We start from the raw sequence: 26,632 nt of genomic DNA, 5'->3' as shown, positions 1-26,632 counted from the left end.
GATTTTGTAAAAAAAAAACTTAGGATGGACTCTCAGGCAGCGCCGAAACGAAGAATACATTTGTTTCGTCAGAAACAAAACATAGATTGGGGGTTCAATCCAGATCCCTTCAAGATACCGCCAGACATGGCGGACTGTGTTGTAACGCGTAATCCTGTTTTGTCTGTTTTACAGAATCAGCAGCGCCAAATCACTAACGAACCATACATTCCTAAACAAGAGACACCAGCACCATTAAATGCTTCTGTTTCTCAAAATCAGCAATTAACAATTAACAATTCTGCATCTAATATCGCTGTCCAACAAAAATCTGAACAACCTGCAGGTCAAGATAATAAATTATCCACTATTGGCCAATTTCCAAGTATTGAAAATAAAGATGCAAATAATCAAACAGCTCCAACAATATCATTATCACTCAAGAATCCTCTTAAGCCAGCTGATAACTTACTTGCTAAATCAGGCCAAGAAAATGAAAATAAGGCCGAGTCAAATACAGATTCGAAGCCAAAGCTTACTGCAATGAACAACCAATTTAGCTTGAAGCCATCTACACCAAACTCTGAGGCGAAACCAGCAATCGGAGGAAACGGTCTTGGATTAGGAATGAAACTTTCTTCTTCAAAGCCATTATCTAACATTTCCGAAGCAGCTCAAGACAAACCAGCTACAGGCGGTCTTTCATTGAAGCTTCCTTCTTCAAAGCCATTATCAAATATCCAAGCTGCTTCTGAAGAGAAATCGCAACCATCTACAGGACTGAAACTTGGCATGAAGTTACCTTCAAACCAAGCTTCAGAAGAAAAACCTAAACTTGGCTTGAACCTTCCTAAATCTCCTTCTAATTCAACAGAAGAGAAACCTAAACTTGGCTTGAACCTCGGTAAATCTCCATCTACAGAAGAAAAACCTAAGCTTCAATTAGGTGGAATCAAAATCGGACAGACACCATCTAATTCAACAGAAGAGAAACCAAAATTAGGATTAAATCTTCCTAAATCTCCATCAACAGAAGAAAAGCCAAAGTTAAGTTTGAACCTTGGTAAATCTCCTTCTACAGAAGAAAAGCCAAAACTTTCTCTAAATCTTGGTAAATCTCCTTCTAATCAATCAACAGAAGAAAAACCAAAATTAGGATTAAATCTTCCTAAATCTCCATCAAGTCAAACTTCTGAAGAAAAGCCAAAGTTAAGTTTGAACCTTGGTAAATCTCCTTCAAATCAGTCTACAGAAGAGAAACCAAAACTTCAATTAGGTGGAATCAAACTCGGACAGACACAATCAAATCAAAAATCAGAAGAGAAACCAAAACTTCAATTAGGTGGAATCAAACTCGGACAGACACAATCAAATCAAAAATCAGAAGAGAAACCGAAATTAAGCTTAAATCTTGGAAAACCATCAACAGAAGAGAAACCAAAACTTTCTCTAAATCTTGGCAAATCTCCTTCTAATCAATCTACAGAAGAAAAACCAAAGCTAGGATTTAATCTTCCTAAAGCTCCATCAAATCAAACAGAAGAAAAACCAAAATTAGGAACAGGTGGAATTTCATTGAACTTAGGAAATAAACCACAATCAGAAGAGAAACCAAAACTTTCATTAGGTGGAATTAAACTCGCACAATCTCCATCAAATTCAAATGAAGAAAAACCAAAACTTTCTCTAAATCTTCCTAAATCTCCATCAAATCAATCAACAGAAGAGAAACCAAAGCTTCAACTTGGTGGAATTAAATTAAACTTAGGAAATAAACCACAGACAGAAACACAAACAGAAGAGAAGCCAAAACTCCAATTAGGAGGCATCAAATTAGGTCAATCTCCTTCTAATTCAACAGAAGAGAAGCCAAAACTTCAATTAGGAGGAATCAAACTAAACTTAGGAAGTAAACCACAAACAGAAGAGAAACCAAAGCTTCAATTAGGTGGAATCAAATTAGGAACAGGTGGAATTTCATTGAACTTAGGAAATAAACCACAATCAGAAGAGAAACCAAAACTTCAACTTGGTGGAATCAAACTCGGTAATTCTCAACCAAATCAACCATTGGAAAAACCAAAGTCAGGAATTAATCTCAACTTAGGAAAATCTCAACCTTCTTCTGAAGAGAAACCAAAACTTGGATTGAATCTCGGTAAATCTCCATCAAATTCAACAGAAGAGAAACCGAAATTGGGAACAGGCGGAATTTCATTAAACTTAGGAAATAAACCACAAACAGAAGAGAAACCAAAACTTTCTCTAAATCTTCCTAAATCTCCATCAAATCAAAATCAATCAACAGAAGAAAAACCAAAACTCCAATTAGGAGGATTGAAATTAAACTTAGGAAATAAACCACAGACAGAAACACAAACAGAAGAGAAACCAAAGCTTCAACTCGGTGGAATTAAATTAAACTTAGGAAGTAAATCACAGACAGAAGAGAAACCTAAATTCCAATTAAGAGGAATCAAATTAGGTCAATCTCCTTCTAATTCAACAGAAGAAAAACCAAAGCTTTCATTAGGTGGTATCAAACTTGCACAATCTCCATCAAATGAAGAGAAGCCAAAACTTTCTCCAAATCTTCCTAAATCTCCATCAAATCAACAAACAGAAGAAAAGCCAAAACTCCAATTAGGTGGACTGAAATTAAACTTAGGAAGTAAATCACAGACAGAAGAAAAGCCAAAACTTAGTGAAGGCGGAATCAAATTAGGAAATGTTTCTTCAAGTCAAACTTCTGATGAAAAACCAAAACTTGGTTTAGGAGGAATTTCTCTTAACTTCGGAAATAAACAGCAAACAGAAGAAAAACCAAAATTATCTTCATCACAAAACGTTGAGAAACCAACACTTGGATTAGGTGGAATCACATTAGGGCAACAAACATCAGAAGAGAACAAACCAAAACTTGGATTAAATCTTCCTAAATCAAATCAAACAGAAGAAAAACCGAAATTAGGAACAGGTGGAATTTCACTAAACTTAGGAAATAAACCACAATCAGAAGAGAAACCAAAGCTTCAATTAGGTGGAATTAAACTCGCACATTCTCCATCAAATCAATCAACTGAAGAGAAGCCAAAACTTTCTTTAAATCTTGGTAAATCTCCATCAAATCAATCAACTGAAGAGAAGCCAAAACTTGGATTGGGAGGACTGAAACTAAACCTTGGAAATCATCTCCAATCAGATGAAAAACCAAAGTTCAGTCTTGGAGGAATGAAACTCGGAAAAGTTCCTTCAAACGAATCACAAGAGCCACCGAAATTCACTCTAAACATTCCTAAACTTCCTTCAAACCAAGCTGAACAAAATGATGGAAAACCAAAGCTTGGATTAGGCGGAATCTCTTTGAATCTTTCGCAGAAGAAAGAAGAAAATGAAGAGAAGCCAAAACTCGGAATTGCTCCAAAACCAATTCAATCAAATCAAAATAAAATTGAAGAAAAACCAAAAGTGACAAATTCTGTCACAAAAACAGAGGAAAAAGCAATTTCCGCACCAGGAGTCAAGCTTGATTTAAAGCTTCCTAAGAAAGGATTTGGATTAATGAGACAACCATCTAAATCATTAGAAGTTTCAAATGATTCTGAACAACAAAATTTGTCAAGTTTCGGACAAATCCACGTAACTCTTCCAGAAAAGAAAGAAGAGAACCAACCATTGTCTAGCTTTGGTCAGATCCATGTAACTCTTCCAGAGAAAACACAAAAGAAAGAAGAGAATCAGCCATTATCCTCTTTCGGACAAATTCATGTAACATTGCCTCAAAAAGGTCAAAATGAAAAAGTGACAGAACAAAAAGTGACAGATGAAAAATCGTTATCCTCATTTGGACAAATACATGTAACAATTCCAGAGAAACTAGCAAATAAACAAGAAGAAAAGCCACTTTCTACATTTGGACAAATTCACGTTTCAATTCCTGAAAAAACACAAAAACAAGAAGAAAAAATTTCCAGTTTTGGACAAATCCATGTTTCAATTCCTGAAAAACTCCAGAAACAAGAAGAAAAGACATCATCATTTGGCCAAATACATGTAACAATTCCTGAAAAACTCCAGAAACAAGAAGGAAAATCAGTAATAGATAAACTTCCAGAAAAAACACAGGAATTAATTAAAAACATGCCTTCAGAAATAAATGTCAAGATTCCAGAACAAGTTCACTCACAACAAAATAATCCATTAGTTCCTTTGGGTGTTTCCTTAAATGATGTTGCTAAATCCCAAAATCCAACACAAAATAAACCAGATTTAAGTTCATTGAAACCACCACAAAAATCAGAAGAAAACAAACCATCATTAGGACTTAAATTACCAAATAAACCTAATTTCAGTTCATTAAAACCACCACAGAGTCAAACAGAATCAAAACCAAATAATTTAAGTTCATTGTTACCTCCAAAACAAACATTAGGACTTAAACTTCCAACTTCATCTAATTCAGGTCTTAAATTACCAATTAAACTTCCAAACCAAAACCAAAACCAAAACCAAGAAGCTAAAGAAGTTAAAGAAACTAAAGAAGTTAAAGCTAAAGAAGAACCAAAGAAAGAACTTGGCTTCAAGTCCGATTTCAAGATCGAAGGTGCAAGTTTCAAAGGCATCAATCTTAGTTCATCAGGCAAATTCGAAGTTCCAAGTGGTAAAAGTTTTGATGACATGATCAAACAAAAAGTTAATAAAGCAGAAGAAAACAAACCAAAATTCAGTTTGAACTTGAACTTAAATTTGAACAATAAAACACCACTTTCTAATGCACCAAAACCAATTGCACTTTCTCTTTCAAATGATGGAAAGAAACCAAGTTTGGCCGGATTAAATATTAGCAAAGGATCATCTCTTGCATCTGTATCAATCAACGCATTGCACAAATCAGGAGATGACGTTCCAAAACTCGCTCTTTCCATTGACAAACTTAGAAAGGAACCTCCGCCACCTCCTACTCCTCCTGCTGTGACTAAATCAGCTCTTGCAACAGAGAAAGAGATAAGAGAATCATCAATTGCTGATGTAACTCCTTTGGCAATGATTACTAAGATAAATTCAGCTAAGAAACCTGATTTCAGTGCATTGAAACCAAATCTAGGAAACAAACAACAGAGTTCTTCTTCTAATGAACAAAAACCACTCAACAAACCTAATTTTAGTGCATTAAAACTACCACAGAAATCAGAAGAAACAAAACCAAATAACTTAAGTTCATTGTTACCTCCAAAACAAACATTAGGACTTAAACTTCCAACTTCATCTAATTCAGGTCTTAAATTACCAATTAAACTTCCAAACCAAAACCAAAACCAAGAAGCTAAAGAAGCTAAAGAAGTTAAAGAATCTAAAGAAGTTAAAGCTAAAGAAGAACCAAAGAAAGAACTTGGCTTCAAGTCCGATTTCAAGATCGAAGGTGCAAGTTTCAAAGGCATCAATCTTAGTTCATCAGGCAAATTCGAAGTTCCAAGTGGTAAAAGTTTTGATGACATGATCAAACAAAAAGTTAATAAAGCAGAAGAAAACAAACCAAAATTCAGTTTGAACTTGAACTTAAATTTGAACAATAAAACACCACTTTCTAATGCACCAAAACCAATTGCACTTTCTCTTTCAAATGATTCAAACAAAGGACAAGTGCAAGGTGCATTGACAATTAAACCAATTCCTCTTTCAAAAGGAGATAAACCAAAAGCAGATTTTCAGTCACTTAAATTAGGAAAATCTCTTTCAAATCCAACACAAAATAAACCAGATTTAAGTTCATTGAAACCACCACAAAAATCAGAAGAAAACAAACCATCATTAGGACTTAAATTACCAAATAAACCTAATTTCAGTTCATTAAAACCACCACAGAGTCAACCAGAGTCAAAACCAAATAATTTAAGTTCATTGTTACCTCCAAAACAAACATTAGGACTTAAACTTCCAACTTCATCTAATTCAGGTCTTAAATTACCAATTAAACTTCCAAACCAAAACCAAAACCAAGAAGCTAAAGAAGTTAAAGAAACTAAAGAAGTTAAAGCTAAAGAAGAACCAAAGAAAGAACTTGGTTTCAAGTCCGATTTCAAGATCGAAGGTGCAAGTTTCAAAGGCATCAATCTTAGTTCATCTGGTAAATTCGAAGTTCCAAGTGGTAAAAGTTTTGATGACATGATCAAACAAAAAGCGAAAACAGAACAACCAAAAACAGAAGAAAACAAGCCAAAACTTCAGTTGAACCTTAATGGAAATGGTCTTCCGAAGCCTGGACTTCCAAAACCTCTGCCTTTCAACAAGCCAGGTATTCAGAGGTTGAATTTCTCTGCTATTAATTTAAAGAAATAAAGTAAAAAAGAGTTTTTTATATTATTATTTTCACATTTCAAAAACTATTTTTTATATACATTCTAAATTATATTACAATATCATTGATCAGTAGGAAATGCATGATAACATGATTATTTAAATCAAAATAACATTTTAAAGAGAGATTCTCAAACTTTCAAGCAGAAACTGCAAAAAAATTATGATAATTCGGATAGATATATGCATATGCATTAGTTTATCATGAAATTTGACTAGTATATCAGGTCATTGAGTAATGCTGTAAAAATTTAGAAATTGTAATTATTTTTACTTTAAGTTAAGATAAAAGTATAGTAAACTACTACTAGATAGAGAAAATGGCGGCTGACATTTGTTAGATTCTGGATATTGAGAAGAAAATATATAGGTTATATTATTTTCTTTGAAATCAGCTCTTTCAAAAGCTAAAGTTGGTGCAATGCTTAGTTTCATCTGTCCAAAACTTCTAAAAACAATAATCTCTTTTATCTTGCTCCCAACATCATATAAGAAAGCAGGGTCAATTGTCGAAACTGAATCAGGAATGCTAATTCTCTCTAAATAGACAAATCGTGTCATTGAAGCTTGAAATAATTTAACTACGGTGTTTGGAATTATATAAGTGGTATCTTTTTTGAATCTTGGATAAGCAATTAAAGTCTTCATATCCTTGGAAAATATTACACCATTTTGCGAGCAAAAACATTTATTATCTTTATCCACTTCAAATTCTTCTACATGCGATTGATCAAATGGATTATCTATAAATTTAGTAATATTTTTTGGAATAAATAGATGTTTCAAAAAGGATGTGAATAAACATCCTTCGTTATCAATAGTAGTAAGAGTTTCAGGAAGAGACACATTTATTAAGTTCTTAAAGTTATAAAATGTGTTAGCAGGGAGGAATTCAAATCCTTCCTCGACAACAATGTATTTAATTGAATCTCTAGGGCAATATTCTGGTATTGATATGTTTTGGCTACCAGTATAATAAATAGTAAGTGTCTCAGAACTAATAGTTCAAATAAATTTTCATGAAAAAATGGCACTTTTTTGACAGTGTATCAGGTTTTAAAATGCGTGGAACTGAATAAATTGTTCATCAAATGCTATGTTTTGAACAAAACTGATTTGTTATGCTGTGATTTAGGCTAGGTCGTAGATATTGAATTTTCCTCTATTGTATATTCATAAAAATAGTACCCAAAAATAGGGAATTATCATAAATATTAGATAGAAAACAAATTTGTATACAGTTGATTCACTTAGTAGATTTCAAAATGTTCCTATTGATATAATTTTCATTAAAGACTTTGTATAGTGGACATTTTAGATACTAAACAATTAACATATTTCCTCTTTTGCTAAATTTAATGTTGTTCATCTATGATTTCGCATCAAAGGTTTCAATAATGAAAAACATGTTCAATCTTTAACTTAATGCACGCTATGACCTTATATTATATATGTTGCAAAGGTTCAATATTGGATCGCTTTCTAGAATGTATTTGACTTGTTTTTCCCATAAATATAGATTCGGTAAGGCTGATTTTAAGAGATAAATATATGGAAAATGCCTTATTTTCAATTGCAAGCATATATCATTAGGATAAATGAAGTTAAAATGATAAATGAAATGAAGTCATTACAATGCTTATGTATACAGGCTTATTTCGGATGCAAATTATTTGAATTTGCATGTTACATTAGTAGTATATGCGATTTTCGAAAGATAGAAACAAAAATATTTCCTGTTGATTTTTCATTTTTCGATTTCTGATTTTTCTATGGAGTATTTTGTTTGCATTTTTGGAAATTACTATATATACGATGTATATCCAAAATTAATATTAAAAACAAGAATACGAGTATTTTCCATCAGAAATTAATCGTTGGTTACAAGACTTTATATTTTCTAAATAATTTGTTAATAATTTGCTTGATAACATAAATATATGCTTTTTCGGAAATAATGAATTATGAATTCAGACAACAAAGTCAGCTTGCATCGTTTTTACATAAGAAATTTGAATAAATCATCAAAACTAATAAAATAATGGATTTGAAATGGAGAATATATTTCATATTTGAACTTCGTTATCGACAAATTTCACTCAGTAAAAAAATATATTTGGCATCGACTATAACATCATATAAGCATAGTGCCAAAATGTTATGTACGAATAACCTTGTAAACTGAAAATAACTATCATTGTTTAATCTTTGAAAAATAGTTTTCCAATTTTAAATTAACGAATTAGGCCAAAATTTTATTATCATTATGAGAGTAATACATATATGAGCATATATTTTAATTAATCGATGATTGGATTTTTGTCAACAAATCTCAAAAGTAAACTTTTTTAGAAATTTAATTACGGAAAAATATCAATATATAACACATAAGGGATCATTTTTATCAGATTTTTTTTGGGCAAACCCAAATTTTAGCTAAAAGTGACAGGGAAAAAAAACGTTTAGTATTAAAAAAAAAGACCGATGAGAGCTTCGTTCGAAATATAGAGGGAACTGAGAATGCGCAACCATTCTCAGGGAATATTGGATGCTATTCCCGTTCCATCTGTATGGAAAATTGAGGTTTTCAAAGGGAGTTAAAATAATATCAAATTTATACTAATTTACTTCAAAATACAAAAGTATTTGACAGCTAAAATTAGTTACTTTAGCAAGCCTATCAATACCCTTTTACGATTATTGCTACTTTTTCGAAATAAAAGTAAAAACAAATTTATACTAATTTACTTCAAAATACAAAAGTATTTGACAGCTAAAATTAGTTACTTTAGCAAGCCTATCAATACCCTTTTACGATTATTGCTACTTTTTCGAAATAAAAGTAAAAACAAATTTATACTAATTTACTTCAAAATACAAAAGTATTTGACAGCTAAAATTAGTTACTTTAGCAAGCCTATCAATACCCTTTTACGATTATTGCTACTTTTTCGAAATAAAATAAATTTATTATCAAAACCCTTTTTTTTCTTAGTAAAAATAAAAATGTTATTTTATATCAAGTTTTTATTCATAAATTTTTATAATGTTGTATAAATTTGAAGGTGGAAATCTGTAATAATTTTATCTTGAAAAGACTTGGCATTCTCAACAATGAATTGAGGGGTATTGCATCCAAATTCTGTAATTTGCGTGAGAATACTAAGCTTGATTTCCATTGGGATACTTAATTTCGAAAAATACTGGGTCATTCGTTTTTGAACCTTTGCTGCCTTGACAACTTTATCAAGTAGGTCATCTAAACCCAATTGAAGCGTATTTAAGTTTGCTGATGAGTTAACTATTAACGATTTAATTTTATCAGTGAGCATTATACATTTTTCTGTATCCAGTCTGATTGTAGACTTTTTTGGCTTTTTTTCAGATGGCAACGGATTTGGAATTTTGTCTCTGAGCCTTATATCTTGAGAAATTCTGTAATAAAATGAAGGAACGATAAAATCGATTAATTTCATCACAAATCGATCAAATCTCATGAAAATTGTTCCGCCAAAGTAGTAATATTTAATTTTTTTGTTAATCGATTCTGAAATGTTATTTGTGAGAGCTAAATTTTCATCTCTTTCAGCGGCTGTCCATCTTTCTTGGTTTGATATCCATTGATTTTGTATGTATTTTGAAAATTCTGGGAATTTTTTCGGCTATTTCCAGAATTTTTTTGAACGTTGGTTCAATCCATTCTTTCTTGCCATTTCTGCCGTATGCAAGATAGTTCATTTTTGTATCTAATATCAATTTGTCTGAACTCTCAAATGCATAATCTTTCAAATTTTTTCTGAACGCCCTCATTACATGAACTGCACACCAATGAAGGATAACTTCTGGAAAAGAGTTGATAATCGCATTTTCGATTTCTTGTGCACAATCTGACATAAAATATTTTGGTTTTACTTTTGCCCAGTTAAAAAATGCCTTGAGACAGAATGCAATATTTTCTGAAGTGTTTGGATAAACGACAAATTGAAAAATTGGGAATGCATGTGTATTTGGAAATTTGGCTGATATCATGTAAAACAACATTTTAAATTCAAGTAATGAATGGGTTGCATCAATAAAATGCTCTTTCACAATTTTGATTATGTCCAGAAATTTGAAAGAAGCATAATAAAAGATTAATTTCTTTGGTTTGTTGTAATTATCGACATCGAAATAAATTAAATCTTTTGGTGACTCTTGTTCTTTGATACCCTTAAATAATTGAGTTGACTTGAATTGATTATCATCGTACTTTTGAATACCTTTGATAATGTGTGGTATTTCTTTGTCTCATCTTTGATTTGATTGTGATTATGTGTTCCATTATATTCTGTTAGGATATATTCTTCATCATCCTTTAGAAATGAGATACATGCTTCACATTTATCTGCACTGCACCTGAATTTTAATTTTGTTCCCCCTAAATTTGGATTTTTTTTAATTGATATGGACAACCTGCATGGCATTCGTTATCAATGACAGCTTTCATAGCATCTATATAAGATAGCCTTTCTTTAAGTTCGCATGGTGCATCGATATGCATCAAAAAAATGAAATGAAATTTCAATATCAAAAAAAGCACAAAATTTGAAAAAATTCACAAATCTCTGTTTCTGAAAGAAAATGGCCTCTTAAACTTTGTGCATATATTCATCTATAAGACACATTGTATCCTTATATTATTTAGCCAACACAACTTATCTGGTATCGAGAAAATTCAAAAAAAGCACAAAATTTGAAAATTGCTCGGTTCTACAAGTACAGTATACATTGTGCGTCGACTGTAGCCTACAGCTACAGTCACCGACACAATGAAAAAAGTGACAGAAAACTGACACCATACGGGCGCGCATATGTACGCATATATGTGTAAAAATAAACGTTCATATGTAAACTAACCTTTATTCACTAGCAGGGGCTGATAAATCATAATCGTCGAGAAGTACGATAGGTGGTCCCACAGGTTTAATCTGTATGGAGAGGCAAACGTGACGTAAGAAGCATAACACTGGTTTCTCAGTATATTTAATAGACTCTGCTGTTGGCTTAACTGTAAGCTTATAAAAGAAGCAGATCACGGAGGCAAAGAAACGCTTACATCAACTCCTTGATGAACAATAAGCTTACTTAAGAATAAACACCTTACATTTATAACTTTATACCTTTTTTTCCCTTTTTATGTGTTTGATCACGATCGAAAGATCGTGATCTGAGTGACAATGAACTATAAGTTATATGAGGATATATGTGAGTAATATGAGTAAAAATAAGAGTTATATGAATGAAATTAAGCGTTTATTCTTAACTTATGTGTGGGATCAGAAGTCAGTGGCTAAGTTCCTTATGGCGCGCTTTAATTCATGGTAGGATGCGTCAGCCTTAAGGAACCTTTCATGCCAGCTGTCTGACTCATGTCCCACACGGTTGAGACGAGATCGAAGATCGCAGATCTCGTTGGCATAAGAGTCAACTTTATGTTCAAGCTGGCTGATGTAGAGCTCTTTACCTTTCGCTTCCTCTACTTTTTCAGCCAGCTTGAGCTTTAGTTCCTCGAGAGCTACGTTTGACTCCTCCATCTGCTTCAAATACTTGTGGTTGGTCTTAATTAAACGTAGCTCTCGAGGGGTAGCCTTCGGACCTTTCCTTCTAGCGGTCTGTTTTGAAGGATCGAGATCACGATCACTGATCTCGGTCTTCGGACTCTCACCACCCATGAGGATTTCCTCGTCGCCAGAGGACTGTTCTTCAGTCACCTCTGGCTTCTGGATGGCAAGAGCATTAGCAGGAGCTTTGTTGTTCGCTTCCATTAAAATGTAAACTTTACGTGTCAAAAAAATTCTGTCACGTAAACTATTTATGTTGAGATTGAGTACCAGACTCTAATATAAGTTCAACCATTATATTAGAGTCTTTAGGAATTTCATATGGTTCTTTTACATAATATTCCTTTTTTTGACCATCAGTTGATTCTTCAACTCTTTTGAATGAAAAGCGCTTATAAAACTCAAACACGAGTGCATCTTTATAACCAGTGATATCGTAAAATTTTGGTGGCACAAGCTGTTCATTCACATTACATATAAATTGTTTGTTATCATGAGCAATATTACTCAACGTTACTAAAGGCTCAAGGAGAGGATTTATTCTTATCTGATAACCGACAAATTTATATGTTGGTTTGCCCTTTCGCTCAAGGATAAACCTGATATTCGCTATAGTTATGAAAAGCTCATCAAAGTACTTATATGTTTTTTTATCTTTATCATTTTCGTCAGTGAAATCTGCTATGGTAAAACTATAATATACATGCATTCGCGAGATATATTTTTTTTCCCATAAGTCTAAAAATTTTGCTTTCGATGGAATTACTTTTTGCGTGAATGTTCTACCATGGTCATCTTCCCAAACAAGCTCTGGTTTTCTTGATGTTGTGTCTGTTTCAGTGGTTTCTAATAACGCAGTGATGAAATCCAACACATCTCCTAGGGACATGTCATATTTATAATTCAAGGCATTTTTTTCTATACTACTGTATGAAGGTAATGTTATGATTGGTGATGTACCTTTTCTTAATACATTCAATTTATTTTCATTTGAATCATAGTAACAATCAACAAATTCTCTACTTGCCTCAGTCATTTTTTCCATAAGACCTTCATTCAACTCCTGTGTAGTCATGTTGGGTTTTATGTAATATCTCATGTCAAACCTTTTTTTCACTGATTTTGATGAATCTGTCATTTCTAATGGAATAGCAAGAAACTCAAAGTCTGGATGCTCAAGACTTATCTTTCTTATCTCAAGAGCTTTTGACGCAGGATATTCAATGAAGTCTCTCGGTAATTTATATGAGACTGTATTACCACTTATCGTGCCATCATTCATAACATGTTCATAGTATAATCCATCATATTTAGACATTTTATATGTAACTAAAAGATGGAGAAAGTTATTAATCAAGTAGATAAGATTCTTCATGATGGAGCACGTAAGAATAGTAAAGAACTAAACAATGCACTCATTATGCCATTTTCTGATGATTATCCATTTTGTACTAATGGTGTTTATTTCTACTGCGGTAAGATGGGTTCAGGTAAGACATATGGTGTTATTCGTCATATAATGATAACAGACCGCTTCACTAATACTCCATATTATGACTCAATAGTTATCTCAGCAACATCAGGAACAATGGATAAAACAGCGAAGACATTTATGAGTCAAGTTAAAGCACCAGTACTGAAAAAGGATGATAAAGAACTTATGCCTTATTTAATGAAGAACGTTAAGATGAAAGCAAAGTATTACGCTATTGTTTGAGTTCGTTCAAAGTAAGTTCGAAAAAATTTCAGAGGAGATGGAACACATCTTAACAAAGCATCAACTAAGGAAACCTGATGGAAAGTTTGAGTATAAGAAGATTGCAATATATGTTGTAAAGAAGTTGAACAAATATCCTTTCACAAAGTATCCCAGTAATTCTCTATTAGTGTTAGACGATTATGGTGGTCATGACTTATTGAATGACCCACGTTCACCATTAGCGAACTTCATCACTAAGGTCAGACATTATAACTATACTGTTGTCATCATGTGTCAAACATGGAGACATATATGTTTAAACATTAAGAGACTATGCACTGACTTCGTTATCTTTCAAGGTTATTCTATGAGAGACTTTCAGTCAATGATTGAACAGTCAGGAGCAACAGAAGATTGGGAAGAGTTATGGAACAAATACAAAGAGCTACCAACACCTCGTTCATATATGGAAGTTCATATAGTTGCAGGAAAGACGGACTTTAAAGAAGTTAAGCAACAAAAGATGACATTATTTTAAGAAGAAATAAATGGGTTTTGGCGATTATGTTAAAGCTGGATGGGGTATGGTGAAAAAAAATCCTGGTCTTGTAATAGGTGCTGGATTTAACATTGCTAACAAACTTTTCCCTCAAGTTGGTCAAGTCGGTGGTGTTATCGGTAGTCTTGGTGAAAGAATTGCAAAAACTACATTAGGTGAAGATAATGCATTAACGAAGAATCTTAAAGCATTCAATAAAGCTCTTGGTGGTGACTTCAGTAGAGACAAGCCTGTTGAAACACCTATAGTTCAACCTCAACAAACTATTGACAACAATAAGTATAACGCATACATTGGAGGAGCTATTTGGAACAATCATAAGCCATTAGTTCAGTCAGTACGTGTACTATCAGACATGCCATGGATTAATGCTATTAGTGGCACTATACGCAGATAATATATTTTTATGAGGTTTAAATGAGTGAACAAGAGAGGAAACTCATTGATGAACGAGTTAAGAAATGGGAGAATGAACGTCCGATAATTCGTACCATAATTAGCGATCAAAAGTTCAAGCAGCATACATTTGATTTTTTGCGCGATATATATAATGATCTTGCTTTTGATTACAATGCTAGGCAATACTTTGAGAAAGAATATGTTCAAAAAGGTCGTATTAATTTCCCAATGAGAAGAGAAGGCTTTTTGATTACATCAACATATACAGCACGTGGTAGAGACCCTTTTACAGACGCGGTTCGTAACTTTAAAGCACGTTCTTCTATTAATGATGATCCAGATTTCTACATACCTTATTTTCGTCCACCTTCGCATCCTTTACGAACCAGTGATCCTGGATATGACGCTAAACGAAGATATATAGAGACGAAATTAGCTAAATACAAGGAACCTAAGGATCCAAGGACTGGAGAAGTAAAGGAATCACATGTCAAGATAAATAAGCTTTACAAAGTAGTTGAAGAATTGGAGAAACGATCTAATGAGATTAACGCTGAGAAGAAAAAGGAAGTACCAAATATGAACAAACTAGATAAGATGATTAAGGAATATAGAGGATTGGCGAATACATCGAGCGTTCTAATAAAGGAAGTAGAAAACACGACAAAGCTGCAGAAAATGATTCATGATGAATTACTGTTAGGTGAATTTTCTATAAAACAAAGACAGAGTAACTTAATGGGTGAGGCTTATTATTTGGAGAATTGGTATAATGAGAGGTTAAAACAAATGTCGACTCCAACACCAACTCCTACACCTACTCCTACAGTAGCTCCAACACCAACTCCCACTCCTGAACCAACAGTAGCTCCAACGCCAACTCCTACAGTAGCTCCAACGCCAACTCTGACACCAACTGCTCACGCAGGTCCTCCACCAATGTCGAGTAGTCATGGTATAACATTAAATAAACCAACACCTACACCAAAAATAACTCCTGTATCACATCCTAGTACAACTAACCCAGTATCTGATTCAAATCAAGCGGAAAGATCACAGGTTCTTAAAAGAGCTAATACACCAACTGCTTCCCCTATTAGAACACCAGAGCCAACTCCAAGAATCACAAAGGCGCCAACACCTTCACCGACTGTTGAACCAACTCCAGAACCAACAGTACCTCCAACTCCATCACCGACACCTACAAAAGCACCTACTCCATCTCCAACTCCGACTAAAGCTCCGACACCGTCTCCAACACCAACTAAAGCTCCAACACCGTCTCCAACTCCAGCTGAACCAACTGATGCAGAATCTATTCAAAATTGGTTAGACGAAGAAAAGCGAAAAGAAAAGGCTGCAATTGATGCTGCACTAGATAAAAACACACCACCACAGACACTTGGTGGTTACATGTTAAAGAAAGACAACATTCAAAGACAAGAACGTGCATTGAGTGTTGCCAGAGAACAAGCACAAGAAGAGAAGAAAATAGTTGAAGGAGAAGCTTCAAATAGAGGTGGTCCAGGAACTTACAAAGGATCAAACTATCCAGCAGAGAAAGCCTCGAGTGATAATGTTGTCTCAAGAGCTACTGATTTAGTTACCCATGGTATTCTAACTGGTGCAACAGCTGTTGGTAGTGCTATTGGAACCAGTGTTGACACTGTTGTTGATACTGTAAGAACTGTTACAAATCCTACACCTGAAGATAGGAAGGAAGAATTTCTTACTCTTAATACAAAGGCAAAACCAGGGATATGGATTGGTCGTGGAATTTTAAATGCTGGTAGTGCTATTGGCAATGGTGCTTCAGCGGTAGGGGGATGGCTCGGAAGAACAGCAACATCAACCGCAAATGGAATACTAACAGGTGCCAAATCACTTGGTAATTGGGCTGATGATAAGTATACAAAATATTATGAAGAAAAAGCTCGTAAGGCTAAGGAAGAAGCTGAACGAAAGGCGAAAGAAGAAGCTGAACGTAAAGAACTAGAGGAGCTTAAGAAGAAAGAAAAAGCTCGTAAGGCTAAGGAAGAAGCTGATAGAAAGGCGAAAGAAGAAGCTGAACGTAAAGAACTAGAGGAGCTTAAGAAGAAAGAAAAAGCTCGTAAGGCTAAGGAAGAAGCAGATAGAAAGGCGAAAGAAGAAGCTGAACGTAAAGAACTAGAGGAACTTAAGAAGAAAGAAAAAGCTCGTAAGGCTAAGGAAGAAGCAGATAGAAAGGCTAAGGAAGAAGCTGATAGAAAGGCGAAAGCAGCAACACCATCGCCAACTCCATCTCCTTCACCATCTCCATCTCCTTCACCATCTCCATCTCCATCATCTCCATCTCCTTCACCATCAATAGCGGCTCCTGTGAGACAATTTGGTGCATGGGGTGCTGATTTAGTCAAAGATGCTGCACAAGGAATTGGAAAGGAACTGAAGAACACAACATTAGGTACAATAGAGCGTTTTGGTAATCTTACGGATTACACAATTAGATCAGCTGCTAATCTTTTATATAACCAGACTACTGATAACGGTACTGATGAATTGGCTGTAAACGGACTAGCATCAATTAAGAAATCAGCAGAAGATAAATACGATGAATGGAAAAAGAATATTAAGGGTGAATATAATAAGTATGCATATCCTGAAGAACATATGAAGTTAGAGCTTACCAGACTAAGATCAAAATATGGTAATGAAACAACAAATACTACAACGCAAACGACGAAAGCTGACAGAAAGATTGATGACACTCCTACTCCAACTCCTGCAATGGCGAACATCACAACAATTGCTCCAAGAGTTCCAACAGGAGAAGGTATATCAGGAAATGTTTCAACTACTCATAACATTACTGAAGCAGCTAATGTTTCAGCAGTTGAGCAACCTGTTGTTAATGTAACTCAGGAAAACGCTACTGAAACATCAACACCAAGACAGGATGTAAATAATGAACGTCCAGAAGTTAAGGAGGTTGCAAAAGCATACCTGGAGAAAAATACTACACAAGTTCTTGAAGCAGAAAAGCATCTCAATTCAGACAAAACACCATCTCCAACTCCTGAAGCATCAGTTCCTCCAGCAATTGGTGGAAATATACCTTCAGTATCACCATGGCAGAAATTTTATGGATTGTTTAAAGGAGCGAATAAGGTAATGGATGCTGCTGAGAATCTCCAAAAGTTCAAGAATGAAGTCGCAACTGGTGCAAAGGAAATAGAAGAGAATGATAAACAAGCTGCTGAATTAGCTAAACAACAAGCTGAAGCAACTAAACAAGCAGCAGCTCCTAAACAATCTATATCTAAGTCTCAAAGACAAGGTCCTGACCCAAGTGCTAAAGTCAAACAGAATCCAACACCACCTGCAGCAGAGAAGTCCAAGAAGGACAAGGACAAGAAGAAGGATAAATCAAAGAAGGACAAGGACAAGAAGAAAGATAAGGATAAGAAAAAATCGTCAAAAGATAAAAAACATAAAAATTTATCCAGTAAGAAATGAGTCAAGTCATTAAAGCATCAACTAAACAAAAGTGGTTAACTGAATATATAAAAGATGGTAAGGTTCCTGATGGATATTATGTACATACAATGAAAGACGGACGTGTACAGTTCCGTAAAGTCAAGCAACCTCTCAATGATGAACAGATCAGAAGGAAGATCTCATTGTATGAAACAAAAATAAAGGACTTACAAGCTAAACTCGAAACCCACGATACTTCTCAAGAAAACTAGGCATATCTTTAACATGACCTTCATTAATATTTTTCCTCCAATACTGTACTTCCATTTGTGACAACCTGTTTGGATTACCTTCACGCATACCTCTACCTGTCACTTTTCCTGTATTTTCGTTCTCAAACGTAACATCATACTTTACATCATTACCGACAAGTTCATGACCATCAATACTTTTAACAGCACCGTGTCTTCCTTGATCTAAAGTTTCTCCTTGCTTTAATCCATGCTCTATTTTTGTCCATATCTGATAACGTGGATATCTTGCAACACTTCCATCTTTTGCTCTTAACAAGTATGCACTTGTATCAACTGAATCAACTGTATAATAAGAAGGATCAAGATGTCTTCTTTGTTGGTTACCTTTACCCCATGTTCTTGGTTCAACTATGACTTGAACTTTTTGACCAGGTCTTAAGTTATAAAGGTTATTTTTTCTGACATACTCTTCTTTCAATCTTTGCTTCTTTATATATTCCTCATTATCCTTTTCTGTGAAATCATCAGGCTTTTGTTGTGTGCTTGAATGATATTCAGTGTTGTAGTCATTAATAATTTGTCTCATTGTATCTGCAGTGAAAGGTGGTGTTTTATCACCTTCTTTGAGGTTTAACTTCATATGTAACATAGTTCTAATAGTTCTACAGAACCTATTAATAATACCTAGTATGTTATGATTGTATTTCTGTGTCGTCATGTGCTCAATGTTATGACTGACCAACAGATCTCGAACATTTTGTGTCGTATAAGCTGGGTCTTCATCACTAGTAAGTATTGTAGGCTTCATTTCACCTGTAGCTTGTGAAATGAACTTCTGCATTGCACTTAGAACATTGTTTGAGTTCTTTTCACTCATTGGGAACGCATAACCTTTTCTACTGTTTACATTGATGAACAAAAGAAAATATGGTGGTGTTCCACCAGGATTCTCAAATGTATCGAATTGATAAGCTCCCATATCAGTTGAATATATTGGTAGCATCAAATCCTCTTGTATTAAAGTTTTTTCTTGTTTACCAACAGTCATTTTTTTATTAACGTTAAAGTCTTACAGGCATTGAGTAATCGCTATAACCATCATGGTCTGCGAATTCATGTAATCTTGATGCATCAGGTTCTTTCTTCGTTGGTGCATGAAACCTTGCTTCATCATAAAGGTTCATATAATGGTTTGTCACGTTTGGGGTAGACCCAATTTTTGCATATTGAGGATATGAGTAATGATACACTAAGTTGAACCCATTACTACCATCATCAACATATATCTTTGGTGGAGGTTGTCTTATTAAATTCCTTCCTTGGGGCTTTGAGTTGGACGATCTGATCTAGATCATTGTAAACAACTCCTGTTGCAGTATATTCTGTGTTGTTCTCTGGGTTAATGTTCGTCATTTATATGAGAATAAAACAATTTTTACTCATAACAAATGAGATCGAAGTCAATTCTTTATGGTGCAGCTAATCTTCCAATTGAACCAACAAGCAATGTTGATTCAAGAACAACTAATAACATTGTGATAAAGAACTATCCATCTGGTACAGTAAGTGATGCTCCAACAGAGATAAAAAAAGAGGAAACAACTACGAACTCAGAAGCACCAATGTATCCTCCTCCTTTAAGTCCATTAACTTCCAACCTGACCTCATCGAGATCTGTGGAGACTTCATCGAGGATTGGTGTAGAAGAGTATTTACTTAGTATATACCAGAAGATACTTCTAGACCAAGACAAAGAGCTCTTTTCTAACTTAGTGAGCAAAGATCAGATCTTACTACCTAAGCCAGACTTGGAAGAAGTTGTTCACAGAATGACTGGGTTCAAGTGTGAAATAGACCTACTGGACCCAGACATCACATGTTGTGGTATTCCACCACCTTTCTCAAAAATAGCTCAGATCAGAATCATTGATGAGAACAATATTGCTCAAGAGTTTAAGTATGCATATAATGCACAATATACTGAGTTAATAAGTAGGTATAATTTATGTCTTAAGTATGTTATTGTTTAACCAAAAAATTTTTTATCTAATGTTAAATATGGTTGTTCAAACAAGAACAAAAGCACAAATGTTTCAAGACTTACTCAATAAAACTTATTGTTTACTCAAGTAATTATTTTAGAACGTTTCGACGTACTCCTTGATCTTATCAAGAGCTTCGAGCATCCGCTTCTTTGCATTGTACTTGGCGAGGATGGCTTGCTCAATGGTGAGCTCGAAGGCTTCTTTACCGATCGGCGGTGATCGCGAAGATCTTTGAGTGCATCAAGAGCTGCAGTGTACTCTGATGGTAAATGGGAGCCATCTAGTAATGGGTACAAAATGAGCATGTATTCCTGTAGTAAGTTCTCCTGTTTCAAGCGGGACTTGAACTCTTCGCGGAGATCTTGAAGCTTTTGGAGCTTCTCAGTGGCTTGAAGGTATCAATGATGACCTTCTCTTTCCTCAAGTGCTTGTGGGAGGAAGTGGACATAAGCTGTTGACTTCATCAAAAATGAAGTGGTCATGACACTTTTTAAGTTAATGTCCGAGCCATACAGTGATGTCGAAGCAGCACATGAACCAAAGAAGAAGTCTTGCTGGGAAAAGACAAAGATTGTTGGTAACGCAATCCTAGCCATTTGTGTTGTTTTGAACTTGATCGTACTTCTGATCTTGTTCTACAAACTCAACAGAGGTTATTGTCTCAAGTAAACACTTATTTTTATTACCATATAAATGATTTTTACCAAACCTCCTTTACCTTTCATAGGTAATAAGTCGAAGATCAGGAAAGATCTTATCGACATACTCAAAGACATCAAAGGGGATTATGTCTTCGTTGACCTCTTTGGTGGTTCTCTCTATATCTCTCATCTGTTGCATATTATGTTCCCAAAAGCAACGATCATAGCTAACGACTATGATAACTACGTTGATAGACTGAAACACATTCATGACACGAATGAAATACTTAAGGAACTTAAGGAGAGAATAAATGTTAAGCCAGATGAGAAAATTCCTACTGATCAGAAAGAGATCGTCAGAGAAGTTATAAGTAAAGCTCCATACATAGACTGGGATACATTATGTTCACGTCTTCTCTATTCTGGAGCATACAAATACTATGATCTTGACACATTAATGAAGAAAGTGTTATACCTCAGATATACTAACTTATTTGGTGAAAACATAGATGACTATCTTGAAGGTTTAACTATTGTTCATAAAGATTGGAGAATACTCTTCAATGAGTATAAAGATCTTCCCAATGTTTTCTTTATATGTGATCCTCCATACTTCCATACTTATTCTATACAGTATGGAGATGAATGGACTCTTAAAGATACTGTAGAAACCTTTGATGTCCTTAATTATCCATCTATTTACTTCAGTAGTGATAAATCTTATACAGAAGAACTTTTAGAGATATTGACAAAAAGATATGGAGAGAAATTTCTATGAGAAAGCATGTTATAGATAGAGGTTTAATTAATCCTAACACTCAGAAAAATAATGAAGTAATATATGTCACTTTTTCTGTTAATGGAGAAGAGAAAGATCAAGAAGATAATAGTTGATGAGGGAACTGAAGAAGCGACGACATTCATCTTTGACGACGGAAAGCTCACATTCGTTGTCGATAAAAATGGACAACACTTACACAAAAGAAAGAGACCAAGAAAATTTTTAGATCTCCCAAAAGCTAGGAAACCAAAGGAACCATTTCCAGTACCAGCCGTCCAAGAACCAGAGAGACTTTTGATACCAAAACCTGTGGTTGACAAATATGATCCAGATCAGTTCTTCCCAAAAATACCAAAGTTAGAATAAAAACTCCTTTATTTCTTTAGTATTATATAATAAGTCTATTAGTAAGCTCTGTTCTCGTTCTGTTCTGGTATTTTGACGTCTTTTCATGGTCTCGCATAATAAGATCATGAACTTTTTCTTGAGATACTCGAAGAGCTGAGGTAAGTTATCATATTCTGGATATGTAGGAAGCATCCCTGCTATCGTAAGTGTTGTATCAATAAGGATTGGACTTATATCGGAAAAGTCGAGATCTGGAGTAGAATAAGAAGGTAAGTCTCTTACATGTAGGTAGTCATTATATGCTTTACGCATGAGACTGAGTTTCTGGAGCACAACTATGAGACTTTGGTTCTGACGTTCAAGTTTGCTTAAAGTTCTCTCCAAGCTTCTGTAATAAACGTCAACCTCTGTAAGAGCAGATATTTTTGCATTGATCTCGGAGATCTTTTCTTGAACTTCACCAAGTTTGACCTTAACTGACGTTTGAGCTCCCATCATGTTTTCATCAAGTCATTCTCTATGTCATCAATGATATCTTCCCATGAAGTCATGTTTTCATCATTGATCTTAACGTGAACACTCATGAAAAAAATGTCATGTAAAGTATAAATGTCAGATTTTTACTCTTGAGCTTCTTCTCTCTGGATTGACTCGTCTGTAGGGCTTAATGTGCCATCACGTTCGACCAGAAGGTTCTGCTCAGGTCTGTCAAGGAGCTGTCTGTAGGTCGTGAAGGTTTCAACGAGTCCTTGGTAAGGATTTTGGAGATCAACATCGACCCATGGGTGTTTGCGTAAGAAAGCAGCAAGGCTTTCACGCTTGGAGTCAATGACATCTTTCTTATTGGTTAATCCTTCTTCAAAGCTTAGGATTACTCCTGCAGTTGATTCAAGTCTTTGGATCTGGCGTCTGGAAACCTTGGTGAGTTGTCTTATCCTCTCGTTTCCAAATACATGCAGGAGATATGCAGAAATTACTTCATTAAGTTCGATTAAACAAATTGGATGAAGATCAGTCATGGCTTTTGTAAAGCTGTCTTTTGTAAAGCAATCTTTTGTAAAGCAGACTTTTGTAAAGCAATCTTTTGTAAAGCAATCTTTTGTAAAGCAATCTTTTGTCAAGACGTCTTTTGTAAAGCAGACTTTTGTAAAGCAATCTTTTGTAAAGCAAAAGTATTCAATTTTGTGAGAAAATGCTTTTGTAAAGCAGTCTTTTGTAAAGCTGTCTTTTGTCAAGACGTCTTTTGTAAAGCTGTCTTTTGTAAAGCAGTCTTTTGTAAAGCTGTCTTTTGTAAAGCTGTCTTTTGTAAAGCAGTCTTTTGTAAAGCTGTCTTTTGTCAAGACGTCTTTTGTAAAGCTGTCTTTTGTAAAGCAGTCTTTTGTAAAGCTGTCTTTTGTAAAGCTGTCTTTTGTAAAGCTGTCTTTTGTAAAGCAGTCTTTTGTAAAGCTGTCTTTTGTAAAGCAGTCTTTTGTAAAGCTGTCTTTTGTAAAGCTGTCTTTTGTAAAGCAGTCTTTTGTAAAGACATAACCGACGACCGAATGTCCCAAGATGGTACAACACCAGCTCCAGCATCACCAACACTAGATATGATGGCAATGATGATGCAGATGATGCAACAGCAAACCCAGCTTATACAGCAAATGCAGGAAAAGAAAACTTTCAATAAACCTGCAAAGAACTCACAAGATCTTGAAGCTGGACTCAATGCTCTCAGGAACGACTACAAGAGAGAGCAGATGACGTTTAGGAAGAAGGGTGATGAAGATTATGAGAATGATCCGATCGAGGAAGACGAGATCAAGTCCACTGCATCCACAAAGACCCTCCAGGATGAAAGAGATGATGAGGGATTCCTTACCAAGTCTCAAAGACTCTTTGTCCTTGAGTTCTTCACGATCTCTGCCTTGAGATCTATGAGGAATTGGAAGGGTCGCGTTCCAAGTGGCTCAAACAAGCGCGAACTACTCATGACCGCAGTACCGCTCACTAAGACAAAAGTCCAGCTCATGGACTTTATCCTTTCCGCTTGTCCCGACGAGATCTAAGATCTGATCAGAGTAAAAACTTACATTTATGAGCTAAGCTCAGTAATAATTAGTTGTTTATTCTTTCTTCTCATACTTCTGTGCAAGGTTTCCACGGAAGAACTCAAGCAACATTTGGATCTTTCCAAGCTTTCGACCTTCTTTTTCGAGGTCATCCTGGTAAGTTCGGAATGCGTCAACGTGTGAGCTCGCATAGAATGCAGCAACAACAACCTCTTCTGCACCTTCTTTGCTGTCAAGTGGCATGAACTCGAATCCTTCCATTCGACCAAATAAAAGTGACAAAAATGTCAATGAGACCCACTCGTTGCATAGATGCTAAACCTGGTCCGAAGATGCAAAAGTTCTTCTTAACGCTCATGTCTGACCATAGGGAGTACGGTCATGAAGAGGTCATACAGATCTTCGATCAGTGTGTACCAAAACCTGAGAATCCAGACGAACTCTTCATGAAAATTTACTTGCTTCAATGGAGAGATGAGAGAACAGATATGAAACTCAGACCAATACCAATCTTTCTAGGTTTCTGCAATTACCTAGAACAAGCATACCAGATTAAAGGGTCTGACACCATCTTCCTCCAAAAATAAACTTTATCGTTTATAACACTTCAGGATCTACATCTATTTCTTCTGCTTCATCCTCAATGTCGATCTCTTCGACAGGTTTGATAGCAGCTTTGAGTAAGTTCTTACCCATTGTCTTAAGTTCAACTGGGTTATATTCTTTGTCTTTACTCTTTGTTGATTTCGTGAGATCTACATATAAACAATAACTTTTAGTCTTGTCAAGGTTTATTCTCGCTGAGAAATGGTCAGGAATGTTTATAGCTATCTTTTCAAACTTAAGTAAATTAGCTAAACCTTCATTTGTGTATTTCTGCTTATCGACAAAGATCATGATCGGACTTGCACTATAACCATACTTTCCTTGACGTAATGTTTGTGGTAAGCATATAAGTAGTCTCTTTGCTGTTTTATTTTGCTTCTTCACTTCATCTACAAACTGTTGGATCTTAAAGAACTTTATATGATGTTCAGACATCTTTATATACCCGATAAAAAGTTCAGATAAAAAAATAATTAGCTATATTTTTATTAGTGCATAAATGAGTCTTTCTTTGAGATTTTCTGATGAAGATCTAACTTTGGTAAGATCTTTAAAAGATGATGAAAACATTCTTTCTGTCATTGATGAAGAAAAGAAATACTTCAGTAATGATGTAAAAATAGAGCTACTCATTCATACTGAGAAACAGTTTGTGATCGTGATCTTGAGTTAACCAACTCGTATCCAAGCGTGCATTGTTATATAAGGAGGCATATAATCTTTTCCATTACCTGCTGGGTCTGTAATGCCAGCTACAACATGTGTATGATTTCCTGCAGTTCCACAGAAAATACCTGTGCTTGAATCTACTGGGTCACTTGAAATATCATATCTATGCATTCCCTGTCTATCCGAACCTGCTGCAAGATTTGTATAACCTCTTTTTGTCATTGAATGTGAATGGTTTCCTTCCACAGATGTTCTTCCACTGAACCTATGCATATGTGAAGGAAGGTTTTCAATACCTATTTTCTTTGAACCTCCCATCTTCATTGACTGCGTATTAGTGTAGAATGGAAAACTGTCAACTATTTCATACCATCTACCACCAAATAAAGTGTTTGGATTTATTGGATTCATAGACGTATAAACAGCTCCTATAGGATATATTAAATCATATATGCTCATAACTCTATAAACATATTCTAAAGAACTTATGTCATTAAATACCATTTGGAATGTATCTCCCGGATGAAATGTTGCATTTGTTCCACTTTTATAATGTAATGTTAGTTCAATAGAATTATCCAAGAAAAATTCAAAAGTATCTGGTTGAAGACCTCTAACAAATTCAAATGGAGTTGCTGGTTCACCATTTATAATTTCTGTTGTAAATGTCATTTTATCTGGTTTCCAAAATTTCTTTGTTAGTTCTGCATCCACATAAGTTTTATCTGCTTTCTTATCTAACATTGTTGGTAGTTCATATGCTTCAAAGTTTCTGGCATGACTTTCAATGTTCCTGCAACTCTTATCTAAACTGTTAAGAGTATCTTTTACGCTTGTACTTGGATTTTCTAATGGTGCACTTGAACCAAGGTCAAAGTTCAATATTATGTCGTCTGCTCTTATTTTCTTGATTTGAACTGGTTGGTCATTATCAGCTCCTATTTTATTGATTATAACAGGTTTGTCTTCTCTTGAACGAATTGATTTAACTGTCAAAGGTTCAGTGAACTCATTATTTTTCAAAGGAATCAATGTTGTATTGATGTTTTTACCATTAATATATACTTCTTTTGCATCAATACCAGATGGGAATGAAACTCTTTCATTAACTTTAACTGTTGTACCATCACCTGGGTACATATCTTTCTCTGGACCTTTGATTGTCTTAAGTATGACAGACTGTGATAAAGTATA

At 34.7% G+C, this 26,632-nt stretch overlaps 8 protein-coding genes across 8 annotated transcripts, besides 5 other annotated features; 2 read left to right on the top strand and 6 right to left on the bottom strand.

Annotated features, from left to right (window-relative positions):
- Nucleotides 1-5: 5 nt before the first annotated feature.
- Nucleotides 6-6,347, top strand: TVAGG3_0229800 (uncharacterized protein; the record flags this gene model as incomplete). Its single annotated transcript, XM_051227307.1, has 1 exon — nt 25-6,315. One exon carries the CDS (start codon nt 25-27, stop codon nt 6,313-6,315), a length of 6,291 nt encoding a protein of 2,096 aa, XP_051112293.1.
- Nucleotides 6,348-6,603: 256 nt separating this feature from the next.
- TVAGG3_0229790 (ribonuclease inhibitor domain-containing protein) lies at nt 6,604-6,981 on the bottom strand (the record flags this gene model as incomplete). Its single annotated transcript, XM_001302641.1, has 1 exon — nt 6,604-6,981. One exon carries the CDS (start codon nt 6,979-6,981, stop codon nt 6,604-6,606), a length of 378 nt encoding a protein of 125 aa, XP_001302642.1.
- Nucleotides 6,982-8,751: 1,770 nt separating this feature from the next.
- Nucleotides 8,752-8,781: a terminal%2Cinverted (terminal inverted repeat of MuDR-3_TvMULE3 transposon ID:TVAGG3_0229770).
- Nucleotides 8,752-11,087: a mobile genetic element.
- On the bottom strand, nt 9,375-9,809 carry TVAGG3_0229780 (uncharacterized protein; the record flags this gene model as incomplete). Its single annotated transcript, XM_001302642.1, has 1 exon — nt 9,375-9,809. One exon carries the CDS (start codon nt 9,807-9,809, stop codon nt 9,375-9,377), a length of 435 nt encoding a protein of 144 aa, XP_001302643.1.
- Nucleotides 11,088-11,234: 147 nt separating the features above from the next.
- Nucleotides 11,235-11,393: a mobile genetic element.
- Nucleotides 11,394-12,106: 713 nt separating this feature from the next.
- Nucleotides 12,107-15,909: a mobile genetic element.
- On the bottom strand, nt 12,181-13,251 carry TVAGG3_0229750 (uncharacterized protein; the record flags this gene model as incomplete). The annotated part of the gene is made up of 1 exon (XM_001302644.1): nt 12,181-13,251. One exon carries the CDS (start codon nt 13,249-13,251, stop codon nt 12,181-12,183), a length of 1,071 nt encoding a protein of 356 aa, XP_001302645.1.
- A 2,389-nt stretch (nt 15,910-18,298) lies between the features above and the next one.
- Nucleotides 18,299-26,632: part of a mobile genetic element that runs on past the window's edge.
- Nucleotides 21,039-21,735, top strand: TVAGG3_0229730 (phage tail repeat-like family; the record flags this gene model as incomplete). The annotated part of the gene is made up of 1 exon (XM_051227306.1): nt 21,039-21,735. A coding segment is annotated over one exon (697 nt), but the record flags the coding sequence as incomplete, so codon positions are not given.
- Nucleotides 22,736-23,134, bottom strand: TVAGG3_0229720 (uncharacterized protein; the record flags this gene model as incomplete). The annotated part of the gene is made up of 1 exon (XM_001291626.1): nt 22,736-23,134. The coding sequence occupies one exon, from the start codon at nt 23,132-23,134 to the stop codon at nt 22,736-22,738; it is 399 nt and encodes a 132-aa protein (XP_001291627.1).
- TVAGG3_0229710 (uncharacterized protein) lies at nt 23,452-23,640 on the bottom strand (the record flags this gene model as incomplete). The annotated part of the gene is made up of 1 exon (XM_001291625.1): nt 23,452-23,640. The coding sequence occupies one exon, from the start codon at nt 23,638-23,640 to the stop codon at nt 23,452-23,454; it is 189 nt and encodes a 62-aa protein (XP_001291626.1).
- Nucleotides 25,439-26,578, bottom strand: TVAGG3_0229700 (ATP binding; the record flags this gene model as incomplete). Its single annotated transcript, XM_051227305.1, has 1 exon — nt 25,439-26,578. The coding sequence occupies one exon, from the start codon at nt 26,576-26,578 to the stop codon at nt 25,439-25,441; it is 1,140 nt and encodes a 379-aa protein (XP_051112291.1).

The sequence above is a fragment of the Trichomonas vaginalis genome, chromosome IV (genome assembly GCF_026262505.1).
Source record: "Trichomonas vaginalis G3 chromosome IV, whole genome shotgun sequence".
NCBI lineage: Eukaryota > Parabasalia > Trichomonadida > Trichomonadidae > Trichomonas > Trichomonas vaginalis.
Note: the sequence above shows the minus strand (reverse complement) of the source record. Positions and strands in the feature narration are given on the sequence as shown.